Here is a 19,995-nt window from a genome sequence, read left to right as displayed (position 1 = left end):
TTTCATAAAAATAGATTTCACAAAAAGAACATGCCACAATTACTGTAAACAAAATTAGGCACACAAGGCCCTTAATTGCTTGTATTTTTTGTCTTGCTTTTAAAATACATAAAAACGACGACAAAATTATATTTTACGTTTCTTTTTATTTATTTATTTATTTATTATTATTATTATTATTTATTTATTTATTTATTTATTTTTTTGAATCAGACAAAAAATGGACTTTACAATATACGTCTGTTTCGTTTCATTACAGGGATTCTTGATTTCCATTTTTTTAATCAACTTCCTCACTTTATTCAACTTCCGGTATTTTCCGCGGCTTTTATTATTTTTCTTTTCGGCTTTTTTCACGTTGTCTTTCGCGAAGTTGTTTTCAGGTAAGGTTTATTACGAATAAAAATTTTAATTGTATTTTAAAGCATTTACATGTAAGTTCTACTGTCTCGTTTATTTCGAAAAAAAAAATAAATAAAACTGCACATTTGTTTGCTCCACTAAATCTGTAAGAACTTTAACTTTTTTTCTTATATTTTAAAGATGATATTAATAATTGAAGCAAACAAACCACAATTTTGTTTGTAAGTTGGGTGCTCATACACTATTGTTACCGCGCTATTTAAAAAAAGAAAGAAAAAGTATTTTCAAGTTTTACGATATCTTTTTGGGTTTGTATTACTGTACACATAGATTCGAAAAAGTTGTCAAAAAAACAAATATATAACAAATAAATGTTATCAAAGGCAAGATAAGTTACTTTTCTACTTAACTGGATATGTTTTTGTGTTTTTATTTAATGTAACGTGCTTATTCAGCTCGAAAAACATACAGTGTTTACCGATGTATTGGAAAATTCAAGATGGTGTCTGACTCTCTCTCTTTAACACGGTAATTTTGGGAAAAGGTGTTATAAATAAAAAAACTAGACAAAATACTATAAAAACCCATCGAATATATGTCAACTTGGGTTTGTATTACTGTACACATAGATTCGAAAAAGTTGTCAAAAAACAAATTTATAACAAATAAATGTTATCAAAGGCAAGATAAGTTACTTTTCTACCAAACTGGATATATTTTTTTGTCTTTTTATTCAATGTAACATATTTATTCAGCTCGAAAAACATACAGTGTTTACCGATGTATTGGACAATTCAAAATGGCGGCTGACTCTCTCTTAAACACGGTAATTCGAGAAAAGGTGTTATAAATAATAAACTAAACAAAATTCTCTTAAAAAAACACCGAATATATGTCAACCTATGTCACGGTAATATATATTGAGCGAATTTCTAACAGTATTTTGTCTAGTTTATTATTTATAACACCTTTTCTCGAACTTACCGTGTTTAAGAGAGAGTCTGCCGCCATTTTGAATTGTCCAATACATCGGTAAACACTGCATGTTTTTCGAGCTGAATAAATATGTTACATTGAATAAAAACACAAAAAATATATCCAGTTTGGTAGAAAAGTAACTTATCTTGCCTTTGATAACATTTATTTGTTATATATTTGTTTTTTTGACAACTTTTTCGAATCTATGTGTACAGTACAAACCCAAAATTTCACTTAATTTCATCAAGTAGTTGTTTTTTTTACAGCGAAAAAACAATCTGTTATGATACCGCGCAAAATGTTCGATTTTTAGGAAGAAAAGGTAGTATTAAAGATGCGAAGGGTTGTCAGCGCTTTAACTGGAGTTATCTCCCTTTGGCATTTCTAAAATTCAAACAAAATTGTTTTTTAAACCCAAGATGGCCACCATCAACGCGCTCTCATAAAACGTGTGTTTCCGCTGTAAAAAAAAACTACCCGATGAAATTAAGTGAATTTTTTTTCGGAGAACTTCGTTCTATAACGCATACATACAATTTGAACTTTTTTCGGTATTTTCATTTTTTTATGTCTTGACTAAACTGTACAAGTACCGTATTTTGTCTAGCTTTTTATTTATAACACCTTTTCCCAAACTTACCGTGTTAAAGAGAGAGTCAGGCGCCATCTTGAATTTTCCAATACATCGGTAAACACTGTATGTTTTTCGAGCTGAATAAACATGTTACATTGAATAAAAACACGAAAAATATATCCAGTTTGGTAGAAAAGTAACTTATCTTGCCTTTGATAACATTTATTTGTTTTTTGACAACTTTTTTGAATCTATGTGTACAGTAATATAAACCCCTTTTTTTTTTTTATTAAAGTGTTAAGTGAAAGCACCAAAGCCCGAAAGAAAGGAGGGTTAAAATTGTCCTTGTCACTCTGTCCTTATTGTGTATTAACTGTAGATGCCAGGTATGGCACAAACAAGAAGCAGCACTCACAGCAGTATTAGCAGGGTGATTGTATGAGTCGTATACTGGTGTTGCAAGCTAGCAGGCTACTACTGCTATGGCCAAGTGGGAGACGTCAGCAACGGAGAAAGGATAGTTCATATGAGATATTTTATTTTAGTTGATTTTGTTCCCAGCCAGTGGCAAAAAATTGACATAACAAACATATCAAATGAAGGGCATCATCATTCTGATGATCTTACATTATATTAGGCACCGCCAAAACTGGGGGGGGCAGGTCAGTACTTTTTGACGGACCGTCTTTTTAAAAATCTACCAAAAATCAGGTAATTATCCGATCAATACGAAATTTTCAGCGATTATTAGGAGAAGAATGAACTTTATAACAGTGTACTAATTTTTCATAAACGATATTTATATATATATTTTTTTTTGCTTACAAAACCCCCCCTTGTTTTGAAGTGGGAACAAATATGCTTAAAATAATCATCTGAAACTGAAATCAACATATTGTGTTGTAAGGGACAGAATTATAGATTCCAAAAAAAAAAAAAAAAAAAAAATTGTTTGCATACCTTATTTTGACGTCTGAATATCAGAACTTCGATTGTGTTTAATTATCCCGCTTTTGAGTTTTGAAGTGTGAAATTCGGTGAATATGTTAAGTAAAATAATTAATTTAAGTTAAGCAAAACAAAAAAAAAAATTTTTTAATATTTATACGAAAAAAGCTATTTTAAAATTTTTGATAAATAAATTAACAATTTTTTTTTAGCGAGCCGAATAATGCATGACCATTATTAAACAGGGCATGCTTTGAATAATCGATACCAAAAAAAAAAATTCGATAAATATTGTGCCCTTTGTGTTAAAAATAGCATCTTTTTTTTCGATCCCGTTTGAAAACGTTTGCCGCCTTTCGACTATGGTGGACCAAACGCGCTGAAATAATTTTTTTTTATTCTGCTTTAAATTGCCCCCCCCCCCCATTTTGGGGAGTCTGGCCCCCACACACATACACATTAAAAACCAAACGCATGCAAATGGTCACCCATCTGACACTGGCCAGCCTCAGCTTAATAATACATTGAAATTTTCGTCACTGAAAAATAAGTTTTTTTTGGCCTGTTTGGTCTTCCATAGTTTGCTTTTTATCAGACGAAAACGTAAACAGAGTCGATCTGAACTCTACGTCAACGCGAATATCTGGTTACCTATATGAATAAGTGGAATTATTTGAAATTCAGGTACTTATATTATAATATTTTTGCATATTCTCTTAGAAAATCATCCTAAATCTTAGTTAGACAATAAATAAATTAATTAATTATTTCAAAAACCCTTTTTTTTTAAATATTTAAGTACGTTTTTTGTGCAAGACAAAAAATGTCAATTGTTAACTTTTTGGGAAAATTTAACATTTAAAATTGAATTAAAAATAGTAGAAAAAGTTTTACATTATTCTGTTTTCTATATGATAAAATTCAGGGTTTTATCTTTCTGGAAAAAAAAAAGTTACTCAGAAATAATGGATTTTAATAAATGTAATTTCGTTTTAAAAAACAACAACAACTTGATTTTGCGGCCATTTTTGGCGGTGCCTACATTATATTATATGACAAATCACAAAGAAGGCTTGCGAATATAATAGTGTTTAGAAATTGGCAGCTAATGTGTTGAGATTGGCATGAATTGTTCTTTGGAACGACAAGCCAGTACTAAACATACTCAACCAACCATTACAATAAATGACCCAAGAGTCTAGTAGCTTCGTCAACTAACGTCTTGATATCAAACTGAGAATAAAAGTATATAAATTAAATCCCTTTGTATTTTTCTGCAACCATACGCTTATAACAATATTTTCATCTGCTGTGAGGCTCTCCTCATATTGGAATTGCTGTATTCTAGCTCATCTCCCTCTTGCTGCAGATTAAAAATATGGAGTCAATTATTTGAGGAAGAAGTCTGATAAAGATGATGAAGTCTGGTAGAAAACAAATTTATCTGAACTCATGAATATGCTGATTAATTCGAAAGACATATTTTTATCCCCTTCTTTATGAGAACTTTATCCAAAAACCAGTGGCCGATGACTTAAGGGTCCTCTACCTTTGCAAATCACTGACTTTTGTAGCCAGTCATACCCTAGATAACCATTCACAAAAAGAGCTCTCTATGCCATGGATCTGAACAAACTCCATCTCAATATCTTTTATCTCTTCAGAAATGAATCCCCAGCTTCATCTTGCCATCAGCTGGATGCACTCAGCAAAGTCATTTTCATGAACAGGAAACAGCATTGTTTCTTTCCCAACATATGACATTCTCCCAAACAATGATTTCATGTTGATTTTTAAAGACATCTTCTTCAACATGATCACCTGATATACACCAACCATCTCTGACTGGCTCAGATTCCTCTTTCCATCCTGTCTTCTAATCGTTGTGAACCATATGTGAACAAATTTTTAATGGGGCATTACAATGTAAAATAAATCACGTATTCCTGATATGTCTCAGTGCTTCAGCAGAAAAGAAAAAGTTTGCATGGTCATGGATATGACCTTAAACTATATACAGTGGTGAGGCCCCAGCTTGTGGGCTTTGGGGAGTGTGGAGCCACCCTTTAATTACCATTGCTCCCAGGTCCACTCTGACCTGAAGTGGTAGTACCTGTTAGGGTCCCAACTATGGGTTAAATAGAAACCGACTTGAAAATAACAAATATATTCTATTAAAAAATTTTTCTTTAAAATCTTTGGATTCGGCATTAAATAACCCAAAAAGGGTTGATATGCCGTGAAACAAAAACAATCAACCAACCAACCAAATTTAGCAAACCAAAGTTTTGTGAAATTGCTCTTTTGGTGTAAAAAAATTATGAAGTCAGTTTCCAAATGTTTGCAAATCCGGAGGAAAAACAGCCTCTCAGTTTGGCAACTTCATTTGATTGGCCTCAGTAAATAAGGCCTGTGATTTGTCAGTGATTAGACAAGATTGGTGTTTATTGTTCCACAATTGCCATAGTAATTCTATAGAGAGATTTGTGAAGGATATCAAGTTGTTGGTGCTTAATACTCTAGGTTAGCCTACTTTACTGTTGCATACATTTTTTTTAATAAAAGTCCTGTTAAAGATCAGTATCACTTGATAAGACACAGTGCACATGTACTTGTCACAGCTATCATATTTATCAACCAACTTATTATAAAGTCATAAATGTTAAACAAACATAAAATGAACTAATACAATGTTTAGACACAGTTACTCCTGGATTATTCCAAAACAGGCTTTACATACTTCTGTGGCCTTCTCACTTCCAGAATATCATACACAAAAGTTCTCAGGTGATCTAACTAGACATCAGCCGAAAAGTTTTAGTAAAAACTGCATATGTTGACATTCCTGCTTCCTTCCTGCAGAGTAGAAAGGATGATACCAGTTTCAGTAACCATATCAAGACAATGTTTTATGCAATCCATAATGGAAGCATTAAACTCTATAAAAAAATTAAGTTTAAGGCCTATTTCACCTTGTGCCCCCCCCCTTGAGGATGTTTATATCTCTCAAAACTTTCAATCTTTTAATACATGAGGATCTGCTATGAATTTTAAAGCCATAAATAACCTTCTATTTGACAGTTTAAATGCTTCAAAATCTTTTTCAAATTTAGAAGGCTTACAAAGAAATACAGCAATGCTGGTTGTTCAATGTGTGTATCCAACTCGCCTACAGGTATTTTAGAAGGACTGCAAGTGTGAGAGCTAGTATAAATTCATTAATTTTTCAAATACTAAAATGACTTTTTCATACCAGCCGAGGAGGATGTTATGTTCTAGCCAATCATTCTGACAATATAGGGACTAAACTGAAACATCAGACCATTCGAGTAGGGTTTGATTTAGTCTTAAGTGGTGATTTATTGCCAATTCCCTGAGATGCCAATGGGAAGATGGATTATTCAGCTTCCACGTGTTACATCTTGTTGCAGTGAAACAAGGAAATATTTACAAAACAAACTGCATTCTGGTGAATTTAATTTACTCATAAAATTATTTTATTTTTTTTTAGGATTTTTAAAATTTCATCTTTTATGTCATTTTTCATTTCAATAAATATTCAGTTAGCAGTAAATAAAATATTAATTCAATTTTCATAGTCACAAGATAAAACACAGACAGGTAAAATAAATACCCTAAACATTTTTTTTTTACCACTTTTCTATCCTTTTATGAATATTAAACTCAAGATATAATGATATCATTAATAATGAATATTAAACTCAAGATATAATATCATTAATAATGAATATTAAACTCAAGATATAATGATATCATTAATAATGAATATTAAACTCAAGATATAATGATATCATTAATAATGAATATTAAACTCAAGATATAATGATATCATTAATAATGAATATTAAACTCAAGATATAAATATCCTATGTTTAGAATCCTTGTTTTAATTTTGATCAAAATTTATTTTACATGATTTTGATTCTGGAAAATGTCTAAAATGTAAGGCTGAAGAGGTTTTGCGAAGAAATAAAAATTTGATTTCGATCTAATAACAATAAATCCAATTTAATACAAACCTGAAATATTTGAATTTTCAAATGATAGCGTTCATCCATATTATATCTCCCTAGAAACCCATTAAAATACTCCAAAGAAAACTGAAATTCAAGGAATATTTATTGATGTCTAATACCTATTCCACAAATCGGAGATATGTGAATTTTTTGCGAAGGGCTTCCACTTCATTTTTACTTTCTTTGCATAAGACTTCACTAAATATAGCTCATATTACAAACTCTTATGTCTAGCAGCCATGTTCCAAAATTCATCATGATTAATTTATTAATTTAAGATTAAATCCTGTACAAGCAAATACCAAAGTTTAAGAATTTGAGTTTTGTTATTTTTTTCCTTAATATCTTTTTTTTAATTTGATATATTTTCTCTCTGAGAAAGCGATTTATTTTTTTGTCTAATGATAGTTTGTTATTATTCAGCATTTAGTTAAATTATGCCATGATCTCAATAATGAGATAGAAACATAGTGTAGAACTAGACAAATGAACACTTTACATATAGTACGACATTGGCATCAAATGACCCTAAAGTGGTTGATATGCTGTAAAGCGCAATCAATAATGAAATGGTCATTTTTTGTGACTCAATGTTTCTCTATGATTGATGATATGAATCATGTTTTAAGGAATTGACTGTTGATATCACACTTTGGTAACCCTTCAACAATTAACTCTTTAAAACTGAACAGAGATTCATGAAAGATTTCAGTATAATAAATCTTTGAATACCCATCAGAAACTAAAATACAAATCAGAAGTGCAAGAAATTAAAAAAAACCATTTCATTTTGCCATAAAATACTAAATCCAGTTTCTGATGTGGTTACTCAAGTATATTAAAATCTGAGTGCATTTTTTTTTTACTCACATTCACCCCAACACCACTTGGATGTAAGGGACTACTATTTGGGACCATGCTTGGGAAAGATTAACAAGAAGTTGGTTTATATTACATTTAAACTTCTGCATATCAGTACAGTCAAGGAAGCAGGTAGCAGGAAGACAATTCCAAAGTTTAGCTGTTCGAGAGAAGAAACTATTAGAGTAGAAAGCTTTCTGGCATTTAGGGACCTCAATAGTGAAGGGGTGTGATTTTGTTGCTAAGCAGATTTGTCAGATATATGTACGTTGAGGGGGCACAAGTGCAATGAGTTCATCAGAGCAGATTCCTTTAAAATATTTGTAAAACAGGCACAGAGATGCAACATTGTGGCGATGGGTTAGGGGTTGGATTTTAGTTTACAAAGTGGGACATATTAGATTGAAAACTCTTTTTTGGATACTATCCAAGAGGTAGAGGCTAGTGGTAGATACACCAGCCCAGATGTGGCACCAATAGTCCATGCATGGGCGAATGATGGTCTTGGAGAGGTACAGGATACTCTCTGATGTGAGTAGTCTTCTAGCTTGATAGAGGTAATCCACCTTCAGCAGTCTTTGCAATATTCTCAATGTTTTTGTTCCAGTTCATATTGCCCGCGAATGTTAGGCCGAGGAATTTGAAGTAAGAATTCTTACAGAGGATGTTATTTATCATGGATATCGGTGGTTGAAGAGGCGTCTTGTAATTGTTAAAGGAGAGCAGCTTAGTCTTACTAGCATTAAATGTTACCATCCATTTGCGGCTCCATTACATTACGGTCTAGAGGTCATTTTCTAGTGATTCCACCATTGTCTTAGATTTATGTACATCCATTCTTCCTTCTTGCATGTTATAGAGCATTGTATCATCAGCAAATGTACCCATTTCGAACACAGAGTGGTCGTTTATGAATATCAGGAATAATAGTGGTCCAAGGATCCACGCCTGAGGCACTCGTGCATTAATGTTATGCTGCTTGGATGTATGTCCATCAATGACAACCTGGCTTGTCTAAGAAGGATCTGTTTAGTATACGTTCAGTTATACCGTACGATTTAATTTTGATTAGCAGCCCTTCGTACCAGACTTTGTCAAAGGCCTTGAATATATAAAGAACTATAGCCCTGGCTTTGCCCACCTTATCCAGTACACGGTATATGCGTTCAATGATGACTGTTAAACTATCTGCAGTAGAACGACATTGCCTAACTCCATACTGTTTGTTAGAGAGAAGATTTGCTTTTGCGAGGTGGTGAACTAGTGCTTGATCAGTTAAGGTCTCTAAGATTTTAGCGAGGAGACTGATAGGGCGATAATTGAGAGGGTCAGTCCTTTCACTAATATTGCTCAAACTATCGCTCCATAAAATTTTCACTATTTTGATGTTTTAGGTGTTTTGTGAACATTAATTTTTATTCTTCGTGTATTTAAAACATGAAGTTTTGTGATGTAGACACAGTATGATGACAATGATGCTTAAATTTATAGAACAAAATAATATAAAGGGAGATAACCTTTTTATTTTTTTCCATTTTGTAAAAAAAATGCTAATGTTAATGGAAATAATCTCCCTTGTGGCAAAAAGAGCGTTATCACGTCTTGTTCAGTTTGTTTCTATTGGCCATATTAAAACTCCAGTATGATCAGATGTTTTATTTAGCATTTTTCAATTCAATTTATGATGATTGTTTTTTTTAGTTTTATGCCATAAGTTGTTTTGAAATAAATAAGCAACATTTTTTTTTTAAGGATTGTTAAAAGAAATTTACCATCATGTTTTGTATCTAACCTTATTTTACAAAAACTTAAACGAAAATATACGCAAGAAGAGTATTTGTATTTCCTTCATTAAAAGTTTTTTTTTTTTATTTACAGAATGTCTGGTCGTAAACAAACCCCAAGTGACTTTCTGAAACAAATCATTGGCCGTCCGGTTGTTGTAAAATTAAACTCTGGAGTTGATTACCGAGGTAATTATCAATGAAGTTTTATGCCTTATCTAATATGGACAAGAAAAATTTCCATAAAATGTAAAATGTTGGAGATATAGTCGGCTGACTCTAGGAAACGTGAATTAGTAATTGGTGCAGTTGTGCTCCTTTCCATCGAACTCCAAAAGTCTGGTAACAATGTGAAGGTGATTGACAAGATGATCCTTGCAGAATTTAAAATTTTGATTTTAAATAAGTTTTCATTATAATACCTTTACTTTATATATCATTTTAAAGTTTTTCGTTCTATCCAATCATTTAAATTACAATGTCTTCTCAGAACGTTGAATTATAAGATGGGAAAAAAGCAAATTTGCACAATTTTCTTATTTTAATTCAAGCTAGGCCGAAAAGCTGCTGAAATAGCTCACAATATCAACAAAGTGTTTGGCTCAGGAACCACTACTGAACGCACAGCACAGTGGTGGTTTAAGAAATTTTGTGGTGGCGACAAGAGTCTTGAACATGATGAGTGTAGTGGTCGGCCATTGGATGTTGACAGCAGTCAATTAAGAGCCTTAGTCAAAGCCAATCCACACATAACTATTTGAGAACTTCTGAATTAAACATAACTTATATGACGATTTCCAACCACTTAAGAGAAATTAGAAAGACAAAAACTTGATAAATGGATGCCTCACGCATTGAGTGACAATGAAAAGAAACGCCATTATGAAGTGTCATCTTCCCTTTCTTTTGCGCAACAAGAACAACCCGTTTCTCAACTGGGTTGTGACTTGCAGTGAAAAGTGGGTTTTTTACGACAACTGGCAATGCTCAGCTCAGTGGTTAGATGCCGATGAAACTCCACAACACTTCCTAAAAGCCAGAGTTGCACCAAAAGAAGGTTATGCTAACTGTTTGGTGGTTTCACCCATTACAGTTTTTTGAATGCAGGCAAAATCATTACAGCAAAGAAATGCATCAGAAACTTGGACAACAACACCCAGCATTAGTCAACAGAAAAAGCTCAATTCTCCTCCATGACAATGTCTGATCACATGTTGCTAAACTAACCCTGCAACATTTCTTATTATATTGCAAATGTTTCATCTGTTGATACATTAGTTGTAGAAATGTTGTAATAATCATCAGAATGTATGTGATGCCAAAAATCAAAAGATGCTGCTAAAACAGATAATATTGTTTCTTGTAGCATTTTGCCTTCAGTTGATTTCAAAGTTGCAGACTTTTTTTTATGTAAAATTTTATTTTGATGTAAAATTTTATTTTTATGTAAAATTTTATTTTGATGTAAAATTTTATTTTGATGTAAAATTCTCAATAAAATTCCTTTGCTTTATATTCTGCCATTGTTTCATCTGAAGATAACTCCTGTTTTGATTTATACGAAGACTGAAATTTCTAAAAGACACCAAATTTCTTGTGTAGATGCATTTTTTTAATTTCATCATCAAGGATGCTTGAATCTGAATCTATTCATAATTTCATTAAATATTCAGGCTTTAATGAAACAGTGGATCAATAAAAATTCTAACATAATTTTTGAGTTTGTAATATCAAAATCAATTAACCTAATCAACTTTATATCATTCATCGTAAAGTTTTAGTTGACTTATAAAACTGTCCCATTTGGCAATGATATAAATTAGTTTGAGATATAAATAAAAACAAAATCAAATAATAAATCAACTACTTCATTTATATTCTGTGGACCACTAAGTTCAACATACAAAATATTTTATCTTTTTCAATCTATATTATTTAATTTAAAATTCTCCCACTCTTTATCTGTGCCTAAATCAAAACGTGGATTCCATGAACAAAGCTTCTTTCTTAGAACTGCACGCCTGTGGAACTCTGTTCCGTCTGCCTGCTTCCCACCTGACTACAACTTGGATGTGTTCAAGTCCAATGTTAACAAATTCTTAATGAACCGCCCCCTTAAGTAAACACTTCATCAAATCTCCACACTAAAGTAATGTACTTGCAATAACCCTTATCCCTGAGTGGCTTCCGGGCCTTGATAAGTGGTGACCACTGTGTAAAAAAAAAAAAAAAATATTGGCATTCATTATTGAGATGAGTATCATTTATTAATTTTATTTATTGTAATATTATCCTTAGTTCTTTCACAATGTTTCGGCCAACTATTCCTCTGGCCTTCATCAGGTGGTAACCGTGACGTGATAGGAACTCTGAATCTCCTGATTGCATCCACTGCAATTACTGCCTTCCATAGTTGTTGTTGTCTCACCTCGTTTTGGCCAAGTAAGCTTCTGGCTGGCTTTGGGTAGGATTGAAACCGCTATCTTCAGACAACTCTCACCTGGAACCGTAGAGATTCAACATCTCTATCAACTGTGCCACATGCCCCGAAGGGCCAAAACGTGGTGAGACGACAACTATGGAAGGTAGTAATTGCAGTGGATGCAGTTAGGAGATTCAGAGTTCCTATCACGTCGTGGTTACCACCTGACGAAGGCCAGAGGAATAGTTGGCCGAAACAACTAAGAAAAAGATGGGGATAATAGTCTGCAATAAATAAAATTAATAAACTTTTTTAATCTGTTGAAAATCACTTGAACTATCGAATTCTATAACATATTTGGACAATTCATCACCATTTTCAATAAATTATTAATTTTTAAATCACAATAATTTTCTTTTTTGACTACGTCTCCATCCAGAGAGGTACCCACCCCTAAAAATGGAGCTATTTGTAAACCATAGGTAGGAATCTGTGATACCTTAGGATGCGATCCTGGTGGCTAAGCTGTTCCACTTTAGCCCTTATTTCGCCTAAACAGGAGATTGGAGAGGCTCAATTTGATTAGTTGGTGTGTCACATCATGCCCTACTATCTAGAAGTGCATCCCTAACCATATTGTTCGATCTGATTCTTTTAAAGATCAAAAACTTTTTATTTTCCTCTCAAAATGGAGAAATAAGGTAAAAGTCTTATTTCTCCTTTTTTATTTATTTCCTAAATAGATAGTAGAAGGCAGTGACTGACAGTCAATTATAAGAACAAAAAAGATTATGAATGTCAAAGAGTAATGCTCCAACCTTCTTTGTAAAATTTCTTTAAGAGTAATGTTTTCTAAGATTAATGTTCCTATTCTCACTGAAATTTCCTTCTACAAGTAATGTTTTTTTTTGAGAGAAATGTTTCTGAGAACAATATATTCTAAGGTCAGTGTATTCTCAGAATATAAATAATCATCCTACTTCTAGAATTACATTTGATAACTTTATTCGGCATTAAATAATCCATGAATGGTTGTTATGCCATGAAATCAAACAATTTTCACCATCAATTATCAATTAAATCATCTGAATCTAATTCATTTTAAGTTCTTCATCGTAATTTGTTAAGGTTGAAAATTTTGTAAACCTAAAATTCTTAAAAAACATTCTTTATTTTATTTGCGGACTATTATCCTCATCTTTATAGTTATTGTTTCATGACATATCGGCCAACTATTCTTCTGGCCTTCGTCAGGTGAAGAGACAGTTAAGAGATTCAGCGTTCCTATCCCGCCGTGGTTAACCACCTAACGAAAGCCAGAGGAATAGTTGGCTGAAACGTTGTGAAACAAAAACTATTAAGATATGGATAATAGTCCGCAAATGAATAAAATATAAAAATTTCTCATCTCAAAGAATTCCGATGAATAATATAAAACATTGCTTATTATAAAACTAAACGCAATCAAAGTTTATACAATGTTTTATCAAAGTTTAGAAAATTGAAAACGATAATGCAAGTCGAAACGTGATCATGTTAATTTGTTGATTCTTTTTTTTCTCACCTCAAACAAGATACAATGTGTGAATTGTGCCACAAGATACTTGTTCACATTACATTAAAACTTTTGTGTGTTAATATGGTCAGGGAAGCAGGAAAATAATTCTAAAAGTTAGTTTAAGGAAAGAAGCTATTACTGTAGAAAGTCATTTGGAAGCTGAGGAGCTTAACAATAAAGCAGTGGATCTTGCTAACCCAGCAGGTTGATTGGAGAGTATTTACATAGAGGTGGCACATTTGATGGAGCACATTTTATTAAAGTCCTTATAAAACAAGTACAGGAATGCAACATTGTGGTGATGTGACAGAGACTGGAGCTTGTTAGACTCATTTTTGGACTCTGCCTAAGGAGGAGATAGGTTGGTGCACCAGCCGAGATGTGACAACAATACTCATTGCATGGCCGAATGGTGGTTTTGTAGAGGTAAAGGATGCTGGTAGGTGTGAGGTATTTTCTAATATAATAGAGGGAGCTCACCTTCCTTGCAGCAGCCTTGGCAATGTCTTCTATGTATTTGTTTCAATTCACGTTATCTGTGAATGCTAGACCGAGTAATTTCTTCAAGACTTCAGTAGGAATAAGTTGAGGTCCACATACTTTGGAGGTGTCATGGTTTTTCATATCTCAACATAGGAAGAGATAATCGAGTATAGCTTCATCTGCAGTGAAAAGTTTAGAAGGAAATAATTTGTGGAGTTCAAGGCGAACTGCTGGGGAAGCAGTTTAGTCTCATCAATTGTTGGCAACATCATGTTGGATTGCAGGGGATTTGTTGATTATCCATTATTCACCACTATTATATAATTTTTGCAACTCTGCATTTTCTGGTCATCTTAATATACCTTCTGCGGTTGTTTTACTCTTTCGATGCTTCCTTGTTCCTATGAATTTTTTTCTATTTGCATCAGACATATGTCGGCTGAATAATTGGTGGAATGCTTTCTGCCTATATGCAATAGCAGCTGCACAGATTGAAGTGAATCAGAGTATGACTTGCTATAGAATTTCCTCAGCGGGACGTGTTTCAATGCCTACTTTGACACATTCAGTTGTCTCGTTTGTACTCAGCTGGAAGATAAAAAATTGTATTCCATGAGGTGTTACTGATCGATTACCAGTCAGCCTGTTGTATCTAGTTGTTTTGAGCAATTGTTCTTTCGTTTAAGGTCAAAAGTTTAAAGTGATATCTATCATAATCACAATATGATCAGTGCTCTTAAATGACTAATTTGGGATTTTTTTCTTTATTTCAAGAAATTTAACTCTCTATGAATCCATTTTTATTGATTTAAATAATCTAACCCAAGAAACCGGGCATATTTTCTAGTATTTAATATTAAAAGTTTAAAGTTTTGCATGAAAATATCATTTTGCCTCAACTCTAACCATTGATCAATTTTGCATTGCAATGATGATAAAATCTTTAGATGGTAAGAACCAAATTTAAGTTAAGGAACTGAAAGCTGATTTTTTATTGAGTTCAGTCAAAAATAAACAAAGTTATTATAACCATAACAAATATTTTTTGGCCGTTTTTTTTTTTTTTTTTTTTTTCCTTAAACAAATGTAATGCATGATTTTTTATTGTAGGTGTCCTTGCCTGTTTAGATGGTTACATGAATATTGCGCTCGAACAGACGGAAGAATATGTGAATGGACAATTAAAGAACAGATATGGAGATGCTTTTATCCGAGGAAATAATGGTAAACGTTTTTTTTTATAATTTATTTTGATAACAAATTTATATGCAATAAATGTAAGACAATGGAGACGGATAAGAACTCTGATGTGAACAAAGTATATTGGAATTGCAAAAATATGGAGAAGTTTAGTCATTTTGATGATACCATTTGAGCACAAAATGGAGCAGGTGCTAATGTGATTGAAAGAATTAAGAGTGGATGGAGTAAATTTAGGGAATTTCTGCCATTATTAACCAGCAGAGTGTAGGATTGTTAATTAAGTGAAGAGTGTATCATTTATATGTGATGATTGAAAATGCGAATGATATAAGGTGTGAGTGATGCTTAGATCTCATGACCTTGGAGAAAGATTAAATCTGGGAAGTATAGGGGGATGTGTGCTGAACAGGAGACTTTGATGGTATGGCCACATTGAAAGAAAAAATAAGAGTTGTTGGGTTAGTAGATGTAGAACAGTTAAGATAGCAGGTCCACTTCACAGAAAGTCAAGGAAAACATGGAAAGAAGTGATAAGGATGGATTTGAGAAAAAATTAAAGACCTAGCCAGAGATAAGTTACTTTGGAATTCAAGCTGTCCAATGCATGCCAGCATGTAAAATGGATGTTAAACTGAATATTATGATGATGGTGAAGAATGAGCAAGATTTAGTTGTGGTAAAAACGATATCTTTTACTATTATGAGTTTTAATGAACATTTGTTGTTGGTCAAATTTGTTTCTCTGCAGCAGTAATTTTCAATTAGTCTGCTGTAGCACTAGGTTTATCATGAACAACTTTGAAGACTAATCATTGTCAAAGTAAGACTATTTAATCATTGTCAAAGTAAGACTATTTAATCATTGTCAAAGTAAGACTATTTAATCATTGTCAAAGTAAGCTCACAGAAAAATAACTATTTGTGAAAAATTTATCTGAATCGAGTGTCTTGTCAGCACAGATCATAACAAGTGGCCCAGAAGTGTTGTGTACAGTAAAGTAGCAATACACATGAAAAAATTGAAATGGCTTAAAATATTTCAATATTGGTGTGTGTGTATATATATATATATATATATATATATATATATATAGAGAGAGAGAGAGAGAGTTTGATGAGCTAAGAAAGAATCTTTTTAAATTTTTAAAATTGATTAAAATAAAGTTATGGCTATTTTTGTGCCTTACACGTTTTATTTCTATCTTTAAGATCATATGCGTTTCATCACATTTATTTACACTACTTTTTCAGTAAAAATGCTATATTTTTGTTAAAACACAAGATTAAGCATGAAATTTGCCATCTAAGTGTATTTTTGTGCTAGGAATGAGAATATGCTACTGAAAATCTCCAGAAATTAATAGTTTCGAAATAATCTGCAGTAAATGCATATAAATATGTTGCAATTCCTTAAAAATGCCATGTATCCATTAAAAGAAATGAAGTTAGAGAACTCAAAGTTTAATTGTAATACATTTTATGTACAAATAACTGAAATAGAAATCTAGAACTGTTTAAAAATGAATATCTATAATATAAAGCTGAATGTGTGTGTGTGTGTGTGTGTCTGGTCACGAATAGGCTCCTATATGGTTGACTATTTTAAAAAACTGATTACATATAATGATAGAAGATGACTCAAGACACAGGAATGGGTATGTTTGATCTGGCAGAACGGTGGTTCATTAAAATTGTGGGGTCTGCGTTCGCGCCTGGTCCACAAAGTATGGAAATAAAAAATTTAAAAATTTAAAAAAAAAAACGTTTACAAGTGTTTTTGATATAGATGTACATAAGAATACTTTGATAAGTATGTTTTAACTTAAATAGGGATGTTATAATAAAATTGTGGCGTCTGCGTTCGCGCCTGGCCTCCATAGAATGGAAATAGGCACAAACTTTAATAAAGACTTTTCATATCTATCTGTGTACGTATACTTTGATAATTATGTTTCAGTTTGAAGAAATATGGTATAATAAAATTATGGGGTGTTCGTTCGTGCCTGACCTCCATAGAATGGAAATATGTCACAAAGTTTAATAAGGTTTTTTTAATATAGATCCACAGAATATTGTGATAAGTGTTTCAGTGTGAACAGGTATGGTATAATAAATTATGGGGTTTATCTATTTTATTTTTACTATCATCATATTTTGCTTTGGTTTTGATACCCCCAAATTCGAAGCTATCTCTTTACAACCCTTCTTTTTCATAACCTAGCATACTTTCATAAATCAGAGTCCATTTTCCGTAGGTTATTTTTGAACCCAGTCAACGACAGGTACTTTTGCTAGTATTGAAATATTTCTTTGGTATTAATGTAGATTACTACCTCCCCCCCCCTCCCCCGCCATTTGACGACCTCTCCAAAATATATGATTCTACCTTTGTAGGCAATTACGTGTGAACACCTTGAAAAACTTAAATGAAAGATAAACAAATATTATTTTAGAATTTAATGTAAATGATTCCTAATTTTGACCCATTCCAGCATTTTAGGGCAGTTAACCATTTTTTTTTCTATGGGAAATAAATCCTGTGTGCTTTTTTATTTATTTTTTTCTAAAGACAATTATGTGTGGTTTTAAGAGGATCTTTGTGCAATTATGAGATGATGGGTGTTGGCACTCTGACTTTGGGTTAATGATAGAGCTAAAAGAAATCATGTGTGAACATCCTGAAGATTTGATAGAAATAAAACGAAAACAATTTTAGAATTTAGAGTGGAGGTTGATTTCACATAAATCTAATGTAAAATGATATCACTTTGAGACCATTCTAGCGTTTTATGACAGTTGACCAATTTATTTTTTTATGGGGGATAAATCGTGCACTTTTTCTTTAAGGAAGAATCTGTTCTGTTTTTTTATTTATTTTAGACGCTTATATGTAGTATTACGAGGAATTTTGTTTGGTGAGGAGCTTGCTACTCAGACTTAGCATAATTGTTAGGGCTAAAGAAGATTTTAGGAGGAGTACCTAGAGTTAGAGTTAGGATTAAGGGAGTTTTATTTTTTGAGAGAGTATTTGACATCCATATTAATGGTTAGTGTTTCATAATTATTGGCTTTTGAAAACATTATGCTTTAGATTTTGAACATGAAAACTTATATAAATGTAGAGTGTTAAACTTTACAAGAATTACGACAAGCAGACAAAAATAAATTTCATTTAAAACAAATGACATCACTAACAGAAAACTACGGGTTTGTCGGGGATATGAATGGCGAAGGAGGTACAAGTGAAACAAGTTCATCAGAACACATTCCATTAAAAAATTTGTAAAACAGGTACAGAGATACAACATTGCGGTGATGAGACAGGGGCTGGAGCTTCGTTGATAAAGTGGGACCGATTAGATTGACTACTTTTTTTTGGACTTTATCATGTGACAGCAATACTCCATGCATGGGTGGCATTGTAGAGGTACAGGATACTCAGGTGTGATTAGTCTTTTCGCTCGATATAGGGAACCCACCTTCTTTGCAGCAGTTTTTGCAATGTCCTCTATGTATTTGTTCCAGTTTATATTGCCTGCAAATGTTAGGCCGAGGAGTTTGGAGGTAGACTTCTCAGGTAGGGTGTTATTTGTCATCGATATAGGTGGTTGGGAGGCGTCTTGTAATTGTTAAAGGAGAGCAGCTTAGTTTTACTAGCATTAAATGTTACCATCCTTCTGCGACCCCATTCCATAATGGTCTGGAGGTCATTTTCTAATGATTTTGCCATTGTCTTAGATTTATGTACATCTGTTCTCCCCTCATGCATGTTATAGAGCATTGTATTAGTAATACACACGGACGAAAAAACGCTTTGGATAATCACAGATTTCAAGGTAGTTCTACTAAAATAGCCATATTTTTTAAACCAAAGCACTTCAAGTCTTCAAATTACTACTGTTTTGTTCGGAAATGAATATACTTTCAAATGAATTAATAAATATGAATGTACATTATATATTTTAAGAGTTTTAAGCAAATAAAGTGATAAAAATGTGAACGTCATAAAATGACGTTTTCGGTAAGGTTTTGTAATGACCCCCCCTGTTTTCTAAAGGTCCGTACCGTGATTGTATGAAGAATTTCGTCATGAAATTTGGGAACCAATTAGAAGAGGTGTTAATTTTAATACTGTCAAGTGTCCAAAATATTTTTGACCATTTCTTTTTTTGTCGTGTTAAAAATAAGACTTTAATATGACGAGTATTGAACATTTTGAAAAAAAAATTCTTCGGACACCCAGTAGTAAGTAAATCAATCTTTTTACTATCTTTATCAATTAAAAGTATTGTTTTATGTTGAGTAGGACCGCGGTAATTGATAATTTAAAAGGACCTACCCGAAAAAAAAAAATTGTTTCTATTTATCGAATTTGGTCAAATGAAGTTTAAGCAGCAGCAGCAGCTCCAGCCTGTAGAATCAGCGATAGCACAGTTGTAAACAAACACGCGTTCTTTAATTTTTATTCAAGAACGAATTAAGAAAAACATGAAAATATGAATATAAATGTTCTTATGTTTAATTAGAGCTATTTTGTTATCAGAATAACATGAGTTTAGAACTATTCGGTTTTCAGAATATATAATAACAACAATCCTAACCAATTCGGCATTATAAATCTGTTGCAATTTCTCACAAATCTCGTCAAATTTAAAAACATGGTTAAAAAAACAAAAACTTTTGTAGATATATAGCTTGCATGCACTTTTATTCTTTAAATTAGTTTTGAACAGCGAATTAAAACAATGTTTTACTGCGAACAGCCACAAATGTTTTTTTTCAAA

The 19,995-nt window shown here is 32.4% G+C and overlaps 1 protein-coding gene across 1 annotated transcript in view; it reads left to right on the top strand.

Annotated features, from left to right (window-relative positions):
• Positions 1 to 253: 253 nt before the first annotated feature.
• Positions 254 to 19,995, top strand: part of LOC145246796 (U6 snRNA-associated Sm-like protein LSm6) — a 33,550-nt gene continuing 13,808 nt past the window's right edge. Inside the window, exons 1-3 of the mRNA XM_080108595.1 lie at positions 254 to 383; positions 9,640 to 9,734; positions 15,119 to 15,232. Of these exons, the coding sequence (XP_079964721.1) occupies positions 9,641 to 9,734; positions 15,119 to 15,232 (208 nt within the window). The 5' untranslated portion in view covers positions 254 to 383; position 9,640. The remainder of the gene's footprint in view (positions 384 to 9,639; positions 9,735 to 15,118; positions 15,233 to 19,995) is intronic.

This window comes from Euprymna scolopes, chromosome 24, assembly GCF_053919585.1.
Source record: "Euprymna scolopes isolate OS-2025 chromosome 24, ASM5391958v1, whole genome shotgun sequence".
Taxonomy (NCBI): domain Eukaryota; kingdom Metazoa; phylum Mollusca; class Cephalopoda; order Sepiida; family Sepiolidae; genus Euprymna; species Euprymna scolopes.
The sequence above is the reverse complement of the archived record's forward strand: the minus strand, read 5'-3'. Positions and strand labels throughout refer to the sequence as shown.